Source organism: Helicoverpa armigera, chromosome 8, assembly GCF_030705265.1.
Source record: "Helicoverpa armigera isolate CAAS_96S chromosome 8, ASM3070526v1, whole genome shotgun sequence".
NCBI lineage: Eukaryota > Metazoa > Arthropoda > Insecta > Lepidoptera > Noctuidae > Helicoverpa > Helicoverpa armigera.
The window spans coordinates 4,463,144-4,483,810 of NC_087127.1; the positions used below are offsets into that span (position 1 = coordinate 4,463,144).

At 34.0% G+C, this 20,667-nt stretch overlaps 2 protein-coding genes across 6 annotated transcripts; one reads left to right on the top strand and one right to left on the bottom strand.

The window, feature by feature from the left end:
* The first annotated feature begins 164 nt into the window (after positions 1–164).
* On the top strand, positions 165–16,880 carry LOC110383211 (phosphoserine phosphatase). 5 transcript variants are annotated; one of them, XM_021343965.3, is made up of 6 exons: positions 165–235; positions 7,612–7,812; positions 8,752–8,886; positions 10,379–10,524; positions 15,275–15,436; positions 15,728–16,880. In XM_021343965.3, the coding sequence occupies exons 1-6, from the start codon at positions 180–182 to the stop codon at positions 15,829–15,831; spliced, it is 804 nt and encodes a 267-aa protein (XP_021199640.3). In that variant the 5' UTR covers positions 165–179; the 3' UTR covers positions 15,832–16,880. The 5 variants fall into 5 exon arrangements, with proteins under 5 accessions (XP_021199640.3, XP_021199662.1, XP_049694299.1 ...); XM_021343987.3 differs by lacking the exon at positions 165–235 and adding an exon at positions 381–514; XM_049838342.2 differs by lacking the exon at positions 165–235 and adding an exon at positions 670–692.
* Positions 16,881–18,614: 1,734 nt separating this feature from the next.
* On the bottom strand, positions 18,615–20,641 carry LOC110383669 (uncharacterized). The gene is made up of 3 exons (XM_021344470.3): positions 20,466–20,641; positions 19,615–20,380; positions 18,615–18,865 (listed from the first exon to the last, which is right to left on the bottom strand). Exons 1-3 carry the CDS (start codon positions 20,472–20,474, stop codon positions 18,771–18,773), a joined length of 870 nt encoding a protein of 289 aa, XP_021200145.3. The 5' UTR covers positions 20,475–20,641; the 3' UTR covers positions 18,615–18,770.
* Positions 20,642–20,667: the final 26 nt, after the last annotated feature.

Here is a 20,667-nt window from a genome sequence, read left to right on the forward strand (position 1 = left end):
AGACCAAATAAATTAATAAAATGATTCAAATATACTTATATGCTTAATATTGTCATATCATTATTTAATATAGTTATTGATTAAACAAAGCTGTTAACGGCATCGATATATATGGTTAAAATTAGATGGCATAAATCGAACACGTTTATTACCTGGATTTCACGTGGAAAGTGTCAATCATGTCAGATAGACCGTGTCACAGTGCAAAACGTCAAAACAATCCTATTTTGGTTTGGTACGTAATTTAAATTTTTCTTTAGGTTTTTAACTTAAAAATATGGTAATATCTATTTTACCACCTCCCAAACATATAAAACCTATTTTAAAATCAAGTCGGACTTTATTTTATAAGTAATATACTAATTCGACTCTAATCCTTTTTTTGATAACCTTGATCCAGGGTTTTATCAGTTCCTAATTAAGTGTAAATAAACAACCTAACCAAGGATTTCAAGGCAAAGAAAGTTGCTCTAGCAAGACAATAACTTCTGGAAGTATCTGCACTACCTGTGATGTAAGTATGACTTGCAATTATAATATTTTAACCTTCATTAGGAAGGTCATTCTAACATGTTATTAAAGGCTCGAGACAATAATAGGACGGTGTTTGTCCAAACCAGTTTAAATAAATATCAGGTGCTTTACTGTAGACACTTTATTAAGCTTAGTGAGGCAGGTTATTTACTCTAAAGGTGAGTTAGTGATCACTCTTAGAATAATAAATTAAAATAATAAAGAAAGTGTACCAATGACTTGCAATAAATATATCATTTGTATTGGTAGATAATCTCAATAGCAGTGGATTAAATCTACATAAATTCTTCTGATACAGAGATTCTACAAGTTTTATAAGAGACGGAATAAAATAAATGTTTTAGGAATTTATCTATAAAAAATATCACCATTCATGTTGATAAAATGACATTGGTATCCTTTTATCATAACAAATAATTTGTTTACAATAACAACTGAAAAAGATAATGCAATAAATAAAGTTACCTTGGTATTTTTTATGCACATTTATTTTGAAAGCTAATTTATTCATGTCTATAAGGAAACAAAAATGGCTCTCATTAATTATAAACAAAACAGTATTTATCCATATCATATTCATGACTCCAAAGCCACAAGTCTATCTCAAACTTTGATTTGATTTTCTTTTTTCCCCCAGTTAAATATTATAATAGGTTTTTTATTAGTTTTTATATATGCTAAATGAGTTTCACTTTAGCCTATTCATCAACCGCTGGTTAGAATATCTTTGCCCCACACTGATAATGTCACAGTTTATACTGCCGCTGACTTAAAAACCAATTTTAACTGGATAAATTCAGTATTTTTTTGTAAATATCACCATTTATTGACATGATTTTGTTTTCTTGAGCACTGTCATGATGTGAAGTTTTTTTTTCAGTGCAATAAGTGTAACACTTAATCTGCAATATCATGCTTTTTTCATTGTGATGCATCTTTTTTTGGTTTATAAAGTCAGCTGCAAAATTTATAAAAACAATTGCCATTAAATATTTTAGATTATTATTATTAAGAAAACAACTTTTTATTACAAAATGTTTGTGTGTGTTTAATTGAAGATCCTATAAAAATGATTATTGCTGTTATTGTCAGTACAACAACTCGTTTCTGTGCTATTGTCAATTTGGTGTTAGTTTTTGAACATTCATCGGGAACAGTACAGTCAGCACCAAAAGTAAAAAAATCACAGTGTTTTTTTTCATTGAATTTTGGCAGACAATATACCTATCTGGAATTAATGTTACTTGTTTGATGATAGATATACAGTCAGATAAATTGTTCTCTTAGGCAGATGAGTAGGCACATAATATTATCTCCTATGAGATGCACATGTAATAAGATTTAAAATTACACATCCTCATTATCTATAGTTCAATATATTACTTATCAATGAATAAACTGTACGTTGTCACGCGCTGAAGGCGTGCGAGACCAAGATAATAATAATATGATAACCTCGTGTATGAGCAATTAAACTGACAATAATAACATTGAAATAAATAATCAGGTGAAAAATAAAGTTATTAAATCCTGGAAATAGAATTATAATTTCCTTGATTGTTTTTAAAGTCATCATTAAAAATAAAATAAAAACTAAAAAAAACCCCATTAAATAACGTTTTTTCCAAATTAATTGGGTTCTTAGGTTTTGCTTTCCAAATTATTTAGGCCAGAATATGTACTAGAGATTCTTTTCGCTATTTTTGAGAAATATCAATGAATACATATAGGTAACTATGTTATATTATTTCTGTGAAATTATTTCGAAAATTATCCTAAATGGCACTCACACTAAGACGAAAAGTGCCGTCTATCACCTACGTTTGATACATTAAAATTACTGTTATAATAAGTACCAAAACCATGTTGAAATATGAATATAAATGTTATGGTATAAAAATTAAAAGGTGGCATGGTCAGTAACCATATGATGTCTGGTATTATATCATAATGTCAATAAGTCTGCGTAACGAGAGTACCAGTTGTATTCGATAACACTAGACACACCCACGATGCGTCACTAAAAGTACCACGCCGCGTCACAACGAAGTACCACTTTATAAATCCAAAGCTAGAAGTACCACATTCATGTTTGTATGTTTTCGTGTGAAATGAGTTTGTTCTAGATAATTTAAATTTTAATGACTACTGCGTTTGTCAAATATTGTGAAATATGGGGTACACATACCAATAAAACTCTTTAAAAATATTGTGTTTAAATATCGTAAAAATATTATTACTAATGCAGGAAGAATTTATAATAGGATAACATATTAATAACCATTTAACAAAATATTTTTATCATTTGTTATTATGTGGTAATGTTATGGCTAATGACGACAGTTATTTATTTCGCAGTTGTAATTACGTGCCATTTTAAATAACTGTAGGATATTCATAGGTATTATTTGTCGATTTAAACAACATAAAAGTGTTTCAAAAATTATAAGTAACTTATTTATGTCATCGTTCTGGTATTTGCATTTCCCCTTTTGCTTTGTATTTTTTCAGTTAATTGCGAATATATTTTTATCTCTTATAGTTTATCGCTTTTGCACCCGACGCAATTTGCAAAACAAGTGGTTCCACAAAATATTCCATACGCTTCTATTGCGGGTGAGCGAGATAGGTATAGTTTCGTTGTTCACTTTCGAAGCTGAGTGGTCGTCTGGCCGTATGTCTTTGAAGGAAGACAGTGTTCTGACGTCGTTCATAGTACGTAGCTCTCAGATGGTAGTGCTGTAGCTCGCGTTGCTGTTTATCTCGGGCAGGCTTGTGGATATAAGTCGATAAACGCGTCAATGTGCCGTATTTAGTGATATCACACTCGACGGAGGCGTGTTCTCGGTGTATCCCGACAAGTGGGTCTTATTACTCTATTAACCTTAACGGAAGATAAGTAAATAGCGATCGATACAAATCGATATTGTGCAACAGTTCATTAAAATTTTGTTACTATAAAAGAAGAATCAACGAAGATGGCCCTCTACAGGTAGATTTTATAAAAAAACGGGATTTATGCATGCGCATGAGTTTAAAATATTTTTTACATATAATAATTAATTCATTGTTTATTTTTTGTACAAAACTTTAATATGTTAAATTGCTCAAATTCATGGTTCAAATTTAATACTACTGTTTCTTTTTCTATTGAACTGTGACTTGAAATATATTTTCTAGAGCCTCATATCTCATTGTCGGGAGATACTAACGACGTACAAGTCAACAATCGCTAAGTTCATAAACTAACTATACATTATTTATTATATTTACATAACGAGACAAATAATTCATTGTACTTGGTATAAGAAGAAACATGAGATATTGTATTTTTTATACTTAAAGGAATAAACAGAAAAGCCTTTGTACAGTCACGAGCAATAACATGGAAACGCCCTTAAAATTTAAATTCATGTAGTGACATAAAATCGCAAAAATAAGTATGCTAACTGTGTCCAAAAAATATGTAAACGTTAAATTGTATCAAAATTAACTACACATTTTTATCAAATTTACGTTAACAACAGATTTCTAAAAAAAATATTAAGTTTTAGTTACAAAATAATGAACCCAAGGAAATTTCAATAATATGTTTACAGTAAACCAGTTTGCCAGTGACTTCGATGTTGAAGGAGTTCTAATATCTAATCGTACTGGCTGTTACAGTATTTATTTTTATATTTCAAATATTTTCATATGTCACTTGACTTGTCAAATTTCTCTCAATAAAATTTTCCCTTTACATAATAACTCTTGAAAGAGTTCCGTGTGAAAGAGGCTGAGCTAGATATATTAATTGTAATATATAAATTTAAAATGAACAACGTGCCTTATCGTATTTTTACATATGACAAACACAAAATTATTGTTCTTAAAGAACAGGGACTTTCCGTAACAGACATTGCAAATGAATTGGGAATTACGGTGAGTTTGCATTTATTGTTGTTGTGTTTTAAACATCTATGTATAGGGTGCCACGCGTTGCGCAGTCATTAGAACAATTTACTTAGATGCCTTTTTTTTTTCAGCGAAAAACCGTGTATTTGTGGCTCAAGCGGTGGGAAGATAACGGCGACGTTGTTAGTTTTAAAAGTAGTGGTCGTCCACGAAAAACTTCCGCGGCGCAGGACAGGCAGATCGTCAACAGTGTGGTCAGTAACGGATTTGTGAGAATTCAGGACATTTCATCTTCGCATTGCGTATCAACTTCGACAATTCGACGTCGCCTACGCACAGCTGCCCTACGTCACAGAGTTCCGGCGCGAAAACCACTATTATCTGCACGACATAAGGAACAGAGACTACAATTTGCTCGAGAATACCTAAACTACGACTTCAGCAGAGCCATTTTTCCTGAACTGATGCCTATTGATTTTGTGCAGGATAATTCAGGTGTCCATAATTCCCGATTCACTCAAGCCTGGTTCAGTCGCAACCGGAATTTCGTGAATTCGTTGCCGTGGCCACCTAAAAGCCCTGACCTCAACCCTATAGAGAATTTGTGGGGGCTGATGGTCCAAGAGTGGGACAGCAACCAAGCGAGAACCAGAGAAGCTTTGGTCAGACACGTCCATGAGATATGGGATAGTTTTAGAGGCAATAATGTATGTTACAATATGGTTTCGTCAATGCAGGAAAGGCTGCAAGATGTTATAAACGCTGAAGGGGGCTACACAAGATTTTAGTTAATTTAAGGCCCATTTTCACCGACACGATGATACTACGACGATACGACGATATTATTAAGGGCTTTGTACGAGGCTCTTGTGAAGAGTCATCTGGAATACAATGCGGCCATCTGGAGTCCAAGTGAAATAAAGTACAAAAAAATGATTGAGCGTATACATAACAAATATATACGTTTTATGTATATGAAAATGTATAAGATATATCCGGGATATCCATTACTGTACCCCACCTTATTCTGCCTCGGTATGGTAGGTTACTACAGATTGGAAGTCAGACGTGAAGTGGCTTTGGCGACTTACCTGTTAAGAGTTCTGAGAGGTGACATAAAAAATTCGGGTCTTCTAACAGAGATAGGTTTTTGTGTACCGGACGAGTACGTGGGGCGGCGGCGCAGGCCGCGGCTGCTGGTGGTGCCGCGCGCGCGCACCAACTTGCTGCAGCGCGCACCGCTCACCCGCGCGCTGCGCACTCTCAACACGGTGGCTGAGCACATCGACATATTTAACTGTACACTGAGCGAGTTCACAAGGGCCACTTACTGTGTAGTATGTAAGGATTAGTAGTTATTTTTTACTGTGTAGTTAAGATATAGTTAAGGAGATATTAATTGTAAGTAGGTACTAAGTCGCATTAGATTTAAGTCTGTAAAGGCATAGTAACTTGGAGATGAATAAATAAATAAATAAATAAATAAATATTATATTTGATTGGCTTAATTAATAATAATCATTCCGTTTGGTAACGAATTACAAGACTGATTTTGTATACCTTTGTTTTATTGTTGTAACCAACCCTTATTTATTTATAAAACTGTAATTATTACAGAAAAAAGTAGGTATACACTTTCAATATCATTTTAATGTATCCATAACAATTCCTATAATATGTATACAACTGGCATTTCATGTGTATATGTTATAGAAATTGTCATGGATAATTCAAAATTACATTTTAAGTGTAAACTTTTTAGTGATTTTGTATCGTTTATATTACTATGAAACCAATGTATACCCAGTTTTGATACAGTATTACATGTAGATAATTTAGAAAAAAATATAGAACACATACTTTTTGAATGGTGGAATTTGAGATATTTTAGAAAATGTGACAATGTATATATATTATTGCTCGTGACTGTACATGGTTATACTTTGTGAGTGAAAAAAAGGTACTTTTATTGCATCCAATATTAGTTTTATAAAACAGTAAAATCGCGAAATCTTGAAATAAATATCAGTTCTAGTTTATTTATTGCGTCAAAAATTGCATTAAAATAACACTTGCATAATTTATGGCTAATAATTAAAATAATAGACGATACTAGGTCAACCGACCACAATTTTGCGCTTGACTGTACCGCCAATTTGCATGATATCCGGTGCTGCCCTATTTTTGTGGTTTTCAGTGTACTATAAAAGCAAGTGTACGTAAAATAGGAACTTCATAATATTATATCATTTTGTGCAGTTCATTTTAATAAACAAAAACAACAATTTAAAATTGAAAAAGTGATCAATTTGAGCGGTAAGAAATTTAAAATAATTACCAAGTTATGCATTTCATCAAAAGCTACCATTTGTTTAACTAGCATGATTATAATTAAAGTCATTAATGTCTTTTGGGCTTCGCTACGATACATTAATTAAAAAGCATACTCAGTTTATTACATTCATTAAGAAATTAGGAATTCCCTAACTGATTCCCTATTGTTTGACGTGTAAACATCGTTCTAATGCTTTTAACACGAAACTATTTAAATATTTACTCAGTAGTCAGTACAAATATTTTGCACGCTCCTCTATTTTAGGCGGCGTGCGCAAGTTTGATATTGAACTTCACCTTTTTGATAAACATTCTATCGTAACATCTCATTCTATCATCTGAGCGTGACAGTATCGTGTTATATTATGCAAAAAATAGACACAGCTCAAAATATTTTTTTGGTAATTTAATACTCCGCTTTGAGTTCTCTTGTGACGAAAATAATTAGTTTCTATTAATTTAGCTCCATATAAATCGCAGAATATTAATATCTGACAATTATTTTGAGTTGTTCCAATGATGGCGTATCTCATTCAATGGTGATTGATATAGTGTATAACTAGTTGTGTATTATTGACCAAACATTGTTGGCCTTACGTCTCCCTAGGCAATTTACTTTTGTTGCTCAGTAGGGTGTTACCGCGTAGCGACAGTAATACCTACCGATATAAATTATATAAATTCCAGTTAGAGTAGATTTTTTTGCTCACATGAATATTTTAACCAATATAATTTGCATTAATCGGTCAAAACAAGCTGTTTACAGCCAAGTAGGTTCGGAAGTTGAATAAACCTGTATATCAAGTTGTAAAATTTCCAATGACTTATCGAAGTTTCTATCGACAGTTTGAAGAGCAACCTTCAGTACGCGACCCTGAAGACTCTGTCGCTGGTGTCGATCAGCGTCATGTCGCCGCAGCAGTCCATCAAGGAGTTGTTCCGTACCGCGGACTGCGTCTGCTTCGACGTCGACTCCACAGTCATCAAGGATGAGGGCATTGACGAGCTGGCCAAGTTCTGCGGAAAAGGAGATGAAGTTAAGAGGCTGTAAGTATTCATTTCTTCATTATTTTCCATTTTTTTTTGTTCACATGAATAAATGTAGGTATGTTGTAAAAATAAGCCAAGTCCTTATGCCTGGAATTGGTGAACACTTTGTGTTTGAAATATTCGCAAATCTATAACGCAATAAGTCTCGAAGGTTGATAAGTTTTCCTCATCATTGATTTAGTGCAGTTTTAGATTGCAATCGTCTTGTAAAGGCTTAAGCACTTGTTGCATATCAGTACCTTGACATTAAATTTGATCGCCATTGAACGGGTTTAATCAGAGCCAACCTTGCTTATATCTCTTACATTGTTTATGGTCTTCTATATATCTTGATTATTTGAAGTATTTGTTTAAAATACTATTTATATTTGTTACAAAGAAACTACGCATCATGTTCTATAAAGAAGATACCTATTAAGTTCGAAAATATTTTGCGAAGTATGTTTTTGAGGCGTGGTTACTACAAGTACGCGGACTTTTCTAATCATCAGCTGATGCTTGCGATTGTAAACAACTGATAAATGACAGTTAGTCATATTTGTGTTGTCAAGTCTTTTATCGTACAACTATCTTTGCTATAATCTGATAATAGTTTGTCTTATTTGTGACCTTAAATCACGTAATAATTAATATCTACAAAACAAGCATATTTTCTTTTGAAGGTATTTGAATACAAGCATTACTCACTTAAGATGCTCGGAATTACATTCAATCAATATGTCAATAATATTATTCTGTTCATTGAACTTGGCTGTTGTTTTTCGTGCTTATTTTCTTGTTGACTTAATTTCCCCGGTTGATAACAGAATTTTGTGTAAATTACCTTATCACCTTATTTGTGTACAAACAACGTAAATACCCTTAGGAACTTTCAGGAATTTCCTATTTTTATTTACATAAATTATTATTTAACTTATCAATTGTTTTTATTATCAGGACTGCCGAAGCCATGGGAGGCAACATGACCTTCCAAGAAGCCCTGAAGAAAAGGCTGGACATCATCAGACCGAGTGCTTCTCAGATCAAAGACTTCTTAAACACCTTCCCCATTCACCTCACACCTGGAGTCTCGTGAGTATTCTTTAGCTACTTTATCACATTTGCATCAGGGGTAACCTATTCCCATTTGATAGATGAAAGATCTAGGGTCTTCTAAATCTTTTGTCGTATTCGACTGAACCAAAGTTCTTGTTCCATTCGTTGGCTACCCCTGATCCATAGAATCGTAATGTTGTTTTGTATACCCATCTCTAAAAGTCTTCTTTTATTGGTTGTATCCTCGTTTCTTTATTCGGGCACGCTTCAATGGCATAAGTGCCTTCACATTCAGTTACTATCTCGAAGTATGTACAAGTAAGATTGTAGTTGATAATACGTTAATTATGATAGATATATCGCCCTTTAAGTGTCGTAGCAACTACTAGCAAATACTTTAACAATTGCTTAGCAACTGATAACAATTGATTACAGTCACACAGTAATGAAGAATATTTCTTTTAAAAGGCTAAGTTAAACAAACAGCTACTTTCAACATTTATTGTTATTTTTTTCTCGTGATCCAAGATGGCTTCCAGGTTATTTTTAGCCTTTAGAAACATTGTGACGTAAAATAATCAATTAAGACTTTGTTTTTGTTTTAAAGTCTAGCATAATTATTTTGTTATTGGCCTATACCTACCGTTAGATGTCCTAAGTTGTAAATATAACTTGTTTGTTTGTTCTATAAATATAGATTTCCGCAAAAGAGTAAAAATATGACACCAAAACTGTTAACCCCTGATATACAATATTCACAATCCGTAAAATAATTATAATTTACCAGTTCCGTCCGCTTCGAAACTTTGAGTTATCAATAATTTCCTGACCTCAATACTTCAGACGTTTTGTGATAATTTGCATGCGTTGTTGACCTACGTACTTTTTGTTTATACAATATGCAAGCAAGCATATTAAAATTCATGTTAAATATAGGACAATAAATAAAATGTATGACAGGCATAAACAAAACTGCTGTAGACTGGAATAAAACTATATTAAAAAATCCCATAAGTGTGTCTAAACAAATTAGCCAATAGTGATACGCCTTCGAGATCTAAACTATTTCTGGAAGTTGGTTTATCAGCCAACAAAGAAGCGAGCCTTTGTTGATCGCGATATATCGGGTAATCAGATAATCAGAGGTCACACGATGAAGTACTTGCCTGCCTATGATTGGCATGTGTTTAGGAAAACGTCTGTTCCCTTTGTTTGAGTTGAAACCACTTGAAACGGCATCATTTTACGTTAATAACTATAGATAAAACTTAGTTGTTAATATGTTAATTTATTGAGTAAAGTAGATGCCAGTATTCTGTAAAAAATACTCAATTTTAAGAGCGGACTTTAACTTCATGCAATTTAATTTTCATTAAGAGTCTGTAGGCACGGTAGTGCCCCAGCCAAGTCCACAACCGCGGACAAAATTTTCTAAATAACTTTTCTGCTATTCTAAGGGTTACTTTGTTCCAAACAACATAAATCAATAATTTATCTTCACCGATCTAATTGACACCTTACATTTCAGAGACCTAGTAAAAGAGCTCCACGAGCGAGGAGTGCAAGTGTACCTGGTTTCCGGCGGGTTCCGGAGCCTCATCGAGCCGGTGGCCGCGATGCTGGGCATCCCACCCACCAACATCTTCGCTAATAGGCTTAAATTCTACTTTAATGGTGGGTTACATTGACATTTTAGTCTACAAATAGGAAATGTCTCGGAAGTCTCCAATGTACAAGGAAAGAGTTAGACCGTTTCCCGTAATGACATGTGAGGGGTCACTTCAAATTTCTACTATTACATGTTAAAGATGTTTTATTTTGTGAAGCAGTTATCGAAATTATTTAATTTACTATTCAAAACTACATTTGACGTCAGTTAAGATTTCGATAAGAATATCATTCGCAAGTTTCGTCATCTTAAAGAAGTCAAGAACTCTTGTTGTTATCATTAGTTCTCAAAACATGATTTCATTTCACTAGATTGTCTTATGTACCTAGACATATCTAGAACAAATATATACTCGCGTATTTCCCCAAACTACACATACATGTAAATAATAAGAGTATACATAGAAATAAGATATCAAAACGATTTTTCCGGCAATTTTCAGGCTTAATACAGGTTGCTATCGAATTAAATTCTTCAGTAGCTATTATATTCATCAATTTACTTTATCAACACGTGTAGCGGAACTAGATATGAGTATGAGCTCGGTTCACAGACAATATGGCCAGTATCACGAGTCATGAGTAAAGGTCGCACTCTCTTGTCTATTTGTTGGGAATTGAACTCTGATGTAATTGTACTTAAATCGAACGGAGATAGCACACGAATGAAGTGGATATTATTATTAATACCTACATATTTTATGGTTGCAATTTGGTCATTATGCAATTGTTGCTAGTTCAATTTTCATTCATTGTATAAAAAAATATATGAAGTCAAAAGTCTTATTTGTCAATATTTCTATGTTAGTGAGCTCTATTTTTAGCAGTAGTATTCTTGAAATCCCACCACCATTCATTGTAAAGAATATATTATTAGCTGTATTCGTTTAACCAAGTATATGACCCCTGACTCTTATCCAGAACGAACTAGAATAATGATAAAGAGTTCCACGCAGCTGCGCTGTGATTAGGTTTGCTCGTAATGTATCATAGATCAGTTGCTAACTCATGCTTGTTTTACGAGTTCAGAGTACTGATCTACTAGCATGCTTAAAGTGTAATGCGGTTTTAACTTGTTTAAGGGGATAAAGGATTAAAAAAACGATGGATGCATTGTGTGAAAGTCGATATGGCTACAAATGTTGTTCCTTGTAGACTGATGACATGCTGTGTCGACCCTCAATAAAATTAGTGTATGAGCAGGAGGATGATTTTTGACAGTATTTGACGTTAATATTTTTCCATCATAGTAAACATTCTGTATGCAGAATTGCATCTGTTTTCCTTCACCACGTGGTCAGTGGGCGTGCCCCTGAAGGGAACTGGGTCACTGCAGCGATAATGGCAAGCCACTTGTTTTCAACAATTGTTTTGAGAACGTAAACATGATCTTACTTTTACTTCGCAACTTGAAGGCTTTAAGGATTGGCGATTACGTTATTTAGGGCATCTTATCCTTGAGGTGTAAAAGTCTTAACTTAATTCAGAAAATGTTGCTTGTTTGTTGTTCATACAGACCTGAATCGAATGCCTTGAATGTGCAAAAGTGTAGGTGACTTTTTGTATACAAAGCCTGTTGTTTTCTGAAATGCGTCATCAGTTGATCCACTCTATAGGGGGTCTGATAAGATTTATTTACCGGAGATACGAAATGAATAGTCGTTGGCTTGGCAATGATATTCAATATGAACGATTTGCTGTAATCACTTATCGTACAGAGGTTATTTTAATATCAATATGATTACAACTGTTGCTAAGGACTTAAGAAAATCTTTCTTGCTTTTTCGAGAACCACGTCTTGCAATTGTAATAATTTAAGCTTCGCATGCCTCAAATTGACCTATCGTTATGTCCAGTGGTGAATTGGCTCAATCACTCAATTGACCACATGGGTAATGACAACGATTTGCAACGGAAGATTGCCTATTTTCGATCCGCTATGCGTAGTTATATGGCGACAACAGAGTTTCAGATTCGCATTTATAATACTTTGAATAAAGCTAGTTTAAACTTGAATACTAAAACTCATCTTTATTTTTGGTTTTGAAAATAACAAACATATAATTTAACAAAGTATTTGCTGTAAAATGGACATTAATTAACTTTATGAATAATGTACCGTTCTTTTACTGAGCATTGCTTAATAAAATATTTTAATGCAGCTGCAGTAGTATAAAAATGCTCTTTGAGTTTCTGATGCACTTATACTGCAATCTTGTCACGCAAATCCGGTAGAGTTGGTTACCTTTTAAGGCATTGATTTCTCGGACCACGGTCGGTGTAAGGCCACTTTAGGAAGATGCGGTTTACTGTTTTACAGTTAATCACATTCTGAATCTACAGTTCATAAAATTGTGTAAATATCTATAATCTTTACGTACATAGGACAGAAAGATATAATTTTATATATTTTGTCTTTGTGGAAGTTGAGATTTATTTCACAATATTTTCCTGGCCTTTTCGATTTCTTTTTAAGCAGTATCTATGACGTGACACAATGATAGTGAAATAGTAAAACTGGCAAATATGATAGGCATACCTATGATTGGATAGCAGTATGCTTATCATAATCGTGTGATGGAATTACTTGATAACTTATGGAAATTTTCCTATTTATTACTAATAAATAAGGCATAAACAAAACCTAATCTGATATTAACCTTCCGATAGATGGGGGGTACTATATTTTATCTTTTTATTATAGTTGCTACGCTGACTAAAACTAGCGAATGTCACTACTACAAAGATAATAAGAAATAATTAAACATACATAAGTTGTGGAAGGTTATGTGTGTGATTATTGACCATTTTGATCTGTAGGAAATCGTAAGGGGTTTAGGGGATACCGATCCAAATAATGAAATTATTTTATGCTGATTTTCTTCCATTTGAAGTTTATAGAATGTTTTGTTTTGCTTGCTTATAAAGTATGGTACTTTGCCATGAATATAGAGTGATCATGAGGTTTTTTTATCCAGCTTCTAGAAATGGGTGTGTCCTCTTTAACACGAGGTTTCAAGAAAACTGGTTCAGGATGGTTTCTTTTATTCAACAGTACCTAATTAGGAGAAAGTACCTACTTCAAATATTTTTAAGTAGTTATCAGTATTGTTTGCATAGTTACATGTAAGATAGCAGTAAGTACATAATATATCATTGTTATTGCAGTAGTTTCGATTATCATGACGTCTTTAGACCCCTCGCGGCGTTCTTGTGACAGTATTATTATTAGCATATCGTAAACAATATTATTTTCTGACGTAATTACTCATCAGCCTCGGTTTGAAGCCAGGAGTCAACAGTGTCACTGACAATCCTATTTAGATAATGAGTATTTATTGTTTTCCAAATGATATTAAAATTCTCGACACTCCCTCTCGGCAGGACTCTTATATGATGCTTATATGCTTCTGCATGGCAGAGCCCCTATTGAAGAAATTCACTTGTTAAAGTTGTATTTCATACCAAAATGTTACTGTTGATACCTACCTAGGTTGATGATTACAAATCTGGTTACTAAAGAAATAAAACAAGTAATTATTTTTCGGATCAATGAAAACAACTCGTAAATTGTTATATCATGTAAGTTTCCATTGCCAATTATGTTTATCATCCCTTGATAGCCAAAATATGAAGCCATAATAATTATCAAATATTCCGAAGACGCAATATGTAAAAAAATGTACATAATGTGAGTCATGCGTCAATTGTTTCTTATCGACAAAGAAGTTCCATTTCGAACAATATTTTGCGCGAATGAAGTAAGAAATAAAAGATAATTTTGCTATAATAAAATTGTTTGTGTTCATAGAAATGAGTTTTCTGATGTTTTCTGCCGTTTGTCGGTAGTATGCGCACGCGCAGACTGCGTGCTTTCCTGACGATCTCTCGCGCAATGTTGCGTTCCATGTTTGTTTGTATCTGGGGCACTGATGACATTATGTTTTTGTATTGAAGATAGTCCACTTTGCGTATTTCAGTGGATCGATACGAAAATAAATCGCGTGTTTTTGTTAGGACTGATAGGCAGGCATATGATTTTATTGCGTACGTCGTATATTATGGAATTCTGTTTGTGGGGTGGGTCGTGGTATTTTTGTTTTGAATCGTAAGCAAATAACAACCACATTTTATTTATAACTCGTGTCCTTCAATCAGTATACATTTTTATTAAATAAATAAAATGTTTTATAATTGTTTTTGCAACTATGATGACCGATATTTATCTATCAATATTTATTATATTTTTGCCCTACAACCAGGTACATATCTATGATATTTACCTTGAAATACTTGCACAATATTATTTCATACTCCTAAGGTCAGAGACATCTATCTATTGGCAATGACAATTCAGAGTTCAGAGTCACTGTGTGCTGTTAAAATAGCCCTTATTTCTATAGCCATAAGGTTACAAATTATTTTGTCAATAATTTATTGCTTAGTCAAATTGATAAATCGAAGTTATTTGTTTAAAATGACAATTAATAAATTGTTTTGTAATTATTTGATGTTCTATTTATCAATGAATAGAAAACTTTCTTGTGCTCATTGTATGATGTCAATCTCTTCAGTTCTTAAAATAAATTCATGGCTACGGTAAATAGGATAGTTTAAAGAGCAAATAACCCAAAGCCTTATAATATTAGTGTAGATTACCTATATTGTCTTCGTATGTAGCTTGAATTAAGTTTTTTTTTCTATCTTCACTTTTTATTTACCGACTTTTTCTAAAGAACCATTTTCGTTGTTCCAGGTGAATACGCAGGTTTTGATGAGAACGAGCCTACGTCCAGGTCTGGCGGCAAGGGTCTGGTGGTCAGAAGACTGAAGGAACAGCATGGCTACCAGAGACTGATCATCATTGGAGATGGCGCCACCGATGCTGAGGCTAGCCCGCCCGCTGATGGCTTTATTGGTAAGCAAGACCTACCTACGAAAAAATATTTCTAGTAATCTTACCCCGAAATAATAACTCAAGTTTTACTTAAAAAGACGTAAGTGTGACATTAATAGAATGATGTTTGAGCACTTATAAGTGAGTGACGTTTCAATATTCGGCTGTAAATTCATTTGTAGTGACTTAAATTATTAGAGTTGTATAAAAGTATGCCAGTCTTTCTATGTTATTGGTAGAAATTGGCCAGAAAGTAGAAATAGAAGGTGATGAAGTTTTAACATGCTAATTTATATCATTTTTAATTTACAGGATTCGGAGGCAATGTAGTTCGTGATGAGGTCAAAAAGCGTGCTCTATGGTACGTCACCGACTTCCAAGAACTCATCACCACCCTCACCCTGCAGACCAAGTGAATCCACGGGACTTCTAGGACAAATTGCATATGTGCTGAAATACGTACTCTAGTACGTTGACATAGAGTCCAGATTGCCATTCTTATGTAAATTATAAAATAAGCAATAGCAGAAATAATTTAAAAGAAAATGTATTAAATTAAATGTGTCAACTAGTCGAATGAGCTCCTAAGGGATTTCAAATAACTGTTTCCTATTGGTAGTTTAATTCGCGTTCGAAATATAAACGGCATTTCTTCGTTGTTCGGCAACGTTCGTCCACGGAGGTTGCCATAATGAATATTTAATTTTAATTGTGATATAATGATTGTCAATTTGTGCCTTATTAATTGTCGCACATATTAAGATTTTAAGGTGTATTTCGATTGTGCATTTAATTTTATTATATTATTATTAATCGTATGTTGTTGTGATGGTACTTTGAGTACAAAATGAATGAATACTTTTGAGTATAAACGGGACCTAGTTCCGTTGTAACAGTTGGTGATTTTGACGTGAAAAATTAGTTTAATTTTTTGTATAAGCTTAATGTATTGTCCTACTCATTTGATCTGACTTGTCCTTTATGTTTCGTCGTTCGTCTTGTAGTAGCTTAATTTAGTGACGTCAACGGCTGGAAGTGCCAAGTTAAGTCAACGGAGTGGAGTTTAGTATAATCTATTAGTTAATGAGCTAGAGGGGTACCGTTGAGGTTTAAAAAAGTATTATTATTTATGATTGTGTGACTATGTAGAAATATTTTATTATAATTGTTTGCTTAGTTGACTTGATAATACTTTTGTTACTGGCTTCGCTAGTAACGTAAAGAATTCATCTTTACATGAGACTCAACGGTAACTCTTGTGCATTTTATTATATAATATTATTTTAACGTATAGATAAATCATGTGAATGGTAATTTTAATCGTTATAAATATTGTTGGTAGTTATTTATTTAATTAGTTGCCATATTTTTAAGTGATTATGTTATTATTAATATGAATAATTCATATTCAAAACGGCTGTGTACTTCTTATGAATAGGTAATAAAATTATTACTTGTAAGTTTACATTTTCTTTTATTTTTGCAAATATTTTCCCTTGGTCACTGAAAACAAAAGCTAAAAAGAGAAAATCTAATGAATAGAAACGTGTACGAAAACTTTGTTATTTAATGTATTTGTGACCAGTTCACATATTGTTCCTAAACCTGCGTTGCTGCGTAGATGGAATTAAATTTCTTTACACTATGGTACTCTGTGGTTAAGAAGTAACTTTTAAAAAGAATAAAATATTTAGTCCTTTACAAACACTTATGAATGAATATAAAAATAAAGTTGTTTTATCTGCCTTTCTGGCTTTTCCTTCAAGAAATCCAGATTTGTAAATGTACGTGATAGATACATACTTTTGTAATCTTGTTGAGCTATTTATTAAGTAAATTATTTTGTACTTATACTGTGGAGCCTAAAATTCATATTTGAGCAGTCGTTTCCGATTGCCAGACTGACGGGGAAACGAATGTGGCAAAACTTCAACATTTTGTTATTACACTTTTGTTAGGCGTTACGGTTTCGATATTGATAACAAGCTAGCAGTAGCTCTACTAGAGTATTGCTGTTAAACCGCTGACAGGCGTTTCTTTAACTGCCTAGTCTTTTTCCAATTTCTTCCTAACAAGATGAATCTGCGTATCAGTATTGTATATGGACGACTTCTTGTCTGACTTTTTAACTTTTCAACCTGGACTCGGTTTACTCCATGTCCTTTGGTAAGATTGTTTGTCAGTTTCTGGGTTCTGACAATCCTTAAAAAATCCAAATACATAGTTCCATCTGACTTATCTGGATTAAATAATTAACTTATCTTTTTAGAAGTCCAAACACGTCACCTTTTAAGGCAAGACCTAGAAAACACCGCTATTATTGTGTTTACATATTGCTCCGTTGGATGCAGTGACTGCAAGCGCGACTGCTGTGCGCGGGTTCAATTCCTTGGTCAGGCCGAAATCGCTTTCTTTTAAACTGTAAATTAAAAGTGTTACACCCTATGTCTGGGGGGAGAGGAGGGGAGGGGTACGTAAAGCATGCGTCCCCAATTGCTACTCAGAAGCAGTCGTTACTATTCCAAGGACCGTTAAGAGGATTTGAGGAGATTCTGTACTTGGGTTTCTTAGGTGATTAAACCTGCAGCTCAATAGAGAAAGCAAACAAGTAGATTATTTATATATTTCTTTCTCATTTCTCCTATAAAATGTTTAAAAGAAAAACGCTGAACTCGTAGGCATAAGAATTCCTGCACCGGATCGACCATGAATCACCATCACCATTTTGAAACGTGTCACTTCATTTCGCGAGTTTTATGAAAGTGACCCAATTCGTTTGATTTGATCAAGCAATATTGCTTTTAAATACGATGGCGCCCCGGATGGTTGTCGCGAAAATAGCCCACCGTTGACCTGTCGCCGTTAGCGGCTTTGCGCGTGCGCAATTCAATAATGGCTAATTCCCTTAGCTGAGACGTACCTAAATATTTTTAGGCGCAGAAAAATTAAGAGTAGGTACATTTCTTAATTGGGAAGCGCAGATTTAATGAGTTGTGAGATCTTGATTAATGTTACAACTTCCTACTTAGGTAATATCTAATGATTAAAACTTAATTTTGCGTACTATAATTTTTTTTTTCAGATTCTATGAATTTACTGTATTTTTCTTTCTAAAAACGCTGGATCAAAATGTTTGTCAGTTGTAGGAAGTAGGAAAAAAAAATAAACATTATTTATTAAAACGTCCAAATCTGTCGATAATCTTCAATCAATCTTTATTTTGTGAAAAGTCTTATTAGGAATACAGCGAAAAGATGCACATTTAATCTATTTCCAATAAGTAACGCGATCATGTACGGAAGCTCGCGCGAACGGTCATCGCGTCTTCAAACAGTCGTATTTTGAACTTTAAACTCTAAAAATAAATCGTTGGTGACCCCGCGCGACTCCGGCGCAGTCTCGCTGACTTCTGAAAGGTCAAGTCACGCTGAACGTGTCGCGCCCTATTGTCTAAACAATAGTAAAATGGATTATTAATTAAAGATATTACCCACGCCGCACTACACTGAAAATTACGGATTATAATGGAGTTTGTTGTGTAGTTTTTTAGTTTTCAGTGTTTGTGTAAGAAAATATTGAAATGTTGCTGGTGTGACCGTGTTTTCAGGATTGATGAATTCTTTTGGAAAGTGATGTGAAGTGCGTACTGTTTTAAAGTGTTTATCGTTTGAATAAACAGTAAGTAGCTACAGTAAAGTACAACAACATTTCAGTCATTATATATATTCGTGTAAGTTAAACTTAACTGAAGGTTACTTTGGGTTTAAACGTACGGTCTACACTTAAGTGTAGTACTCGTCTAGCTAGATTAATTACTAAATATTAATATTATTAAGATAATAATATAGAGAGTGAAAGTGTTGCGAATGGATTTTCAGTCGGTAGTTTCATTTCAGACATAGAGTAGGTTTTTACTTTTAAGATATGGATCAATGTTATCATGGATTCACACAAAGCGTTTCGAAAGTTAATGATATTGATCAATTTAATTGCTGGTCAGAGTATTTAAAATTATGTAGTAAATTATCTACTTAACTGTCCAGTTTTTTTTAAACTCCTAATTAGTGGTCTGCATGGAACCGATTGATATTTGCCTCAAATTATAGGTTTTTTTACTTGTATTTCAATAAATAATAAATTCGTTCTGCTATATTCCAACTATGAAAACGGCAAGCCCCCATATTCTAAAACATTCCTACCTAGGTCCATCCTGTGTTGCAATTGGCCTTTATTACCAGCTCTCATCTGCGACATCAGGCTCATGGCTAGCTTCTCAGGTATCGGCACGATGCCGTACTTTGGCAACTTATCGAACTTCGGCGTATGCAAATCGTAATCCATATTCCTTCTATTCTTCTTGTCATGTATGATGCGGAAGCGTTTTAATTTAGATAGTTCGAAGTAAGAGAGAGTTGAAGATGTTTCTGCCACCGTTCTTCTCGACATCGGGATATTAGTGGACGTTGTTGATTTAGCCGTGGTCGTCTGTATCGTGGTTGTGGCCGTGGTTGTGGCCGTGGATGTGGCCGTGGATGCGGTCGTGTCTGGGGTTCTGGCTCTTGGTGCGGAAGTCTCTGATTGGTTGAGGACCACGAAAGGCACAGGGTACGGTACGACTATTAGATTGTTGAATGTGCCACATTGCGTGGAACAGAAGTCGCTACAGCACGCTTTGAGTATAGATTTGCACTGTGAGCAGCTGCAGCGGCAGTCCCGCTCTCTGTCCCTCTTTAGGTTCTCCCAGGTGATGGATTCGGACTCTTCGGAGTTGGGTTTGCGGTAGTGGTACTTCTTGCGGTGCGTGCGCATGACGCGGCCGTCGCTGCTGTAGCTGTCGTAGTGCTGGTAGTCGTCGTGCCGCATCTCGTGCTGCATGCCGCGGCTGTGGTAGTAGTGCGGGTAGTGCGAGTTCCTCATGGCTATGTTTATTTCCAGGAGCAGATATAAGGGCAGTATATTCTGTATCTAAAAAATATGTGAATGTAGCTAAAGTTAGCACAGTTTTCATTTGCACCATGTACACATCAAAAACAATATTACTGATACTTACCAAATTCATTGTATTTTTATGAGTTAGTTTGCTTTAAAAACTACTTTCACAATATTGAAGACGCGCAGAAAGAACATTGATTTGTATTTATTAGCTACCCATACCTTCTCGACACAATATTGAATTAAGTTATAGTTTTATTTTGGTTACGTAAACATGTAAAACGCTTGAGTCATATAGAGGTAATTCAATAAATAGTAAA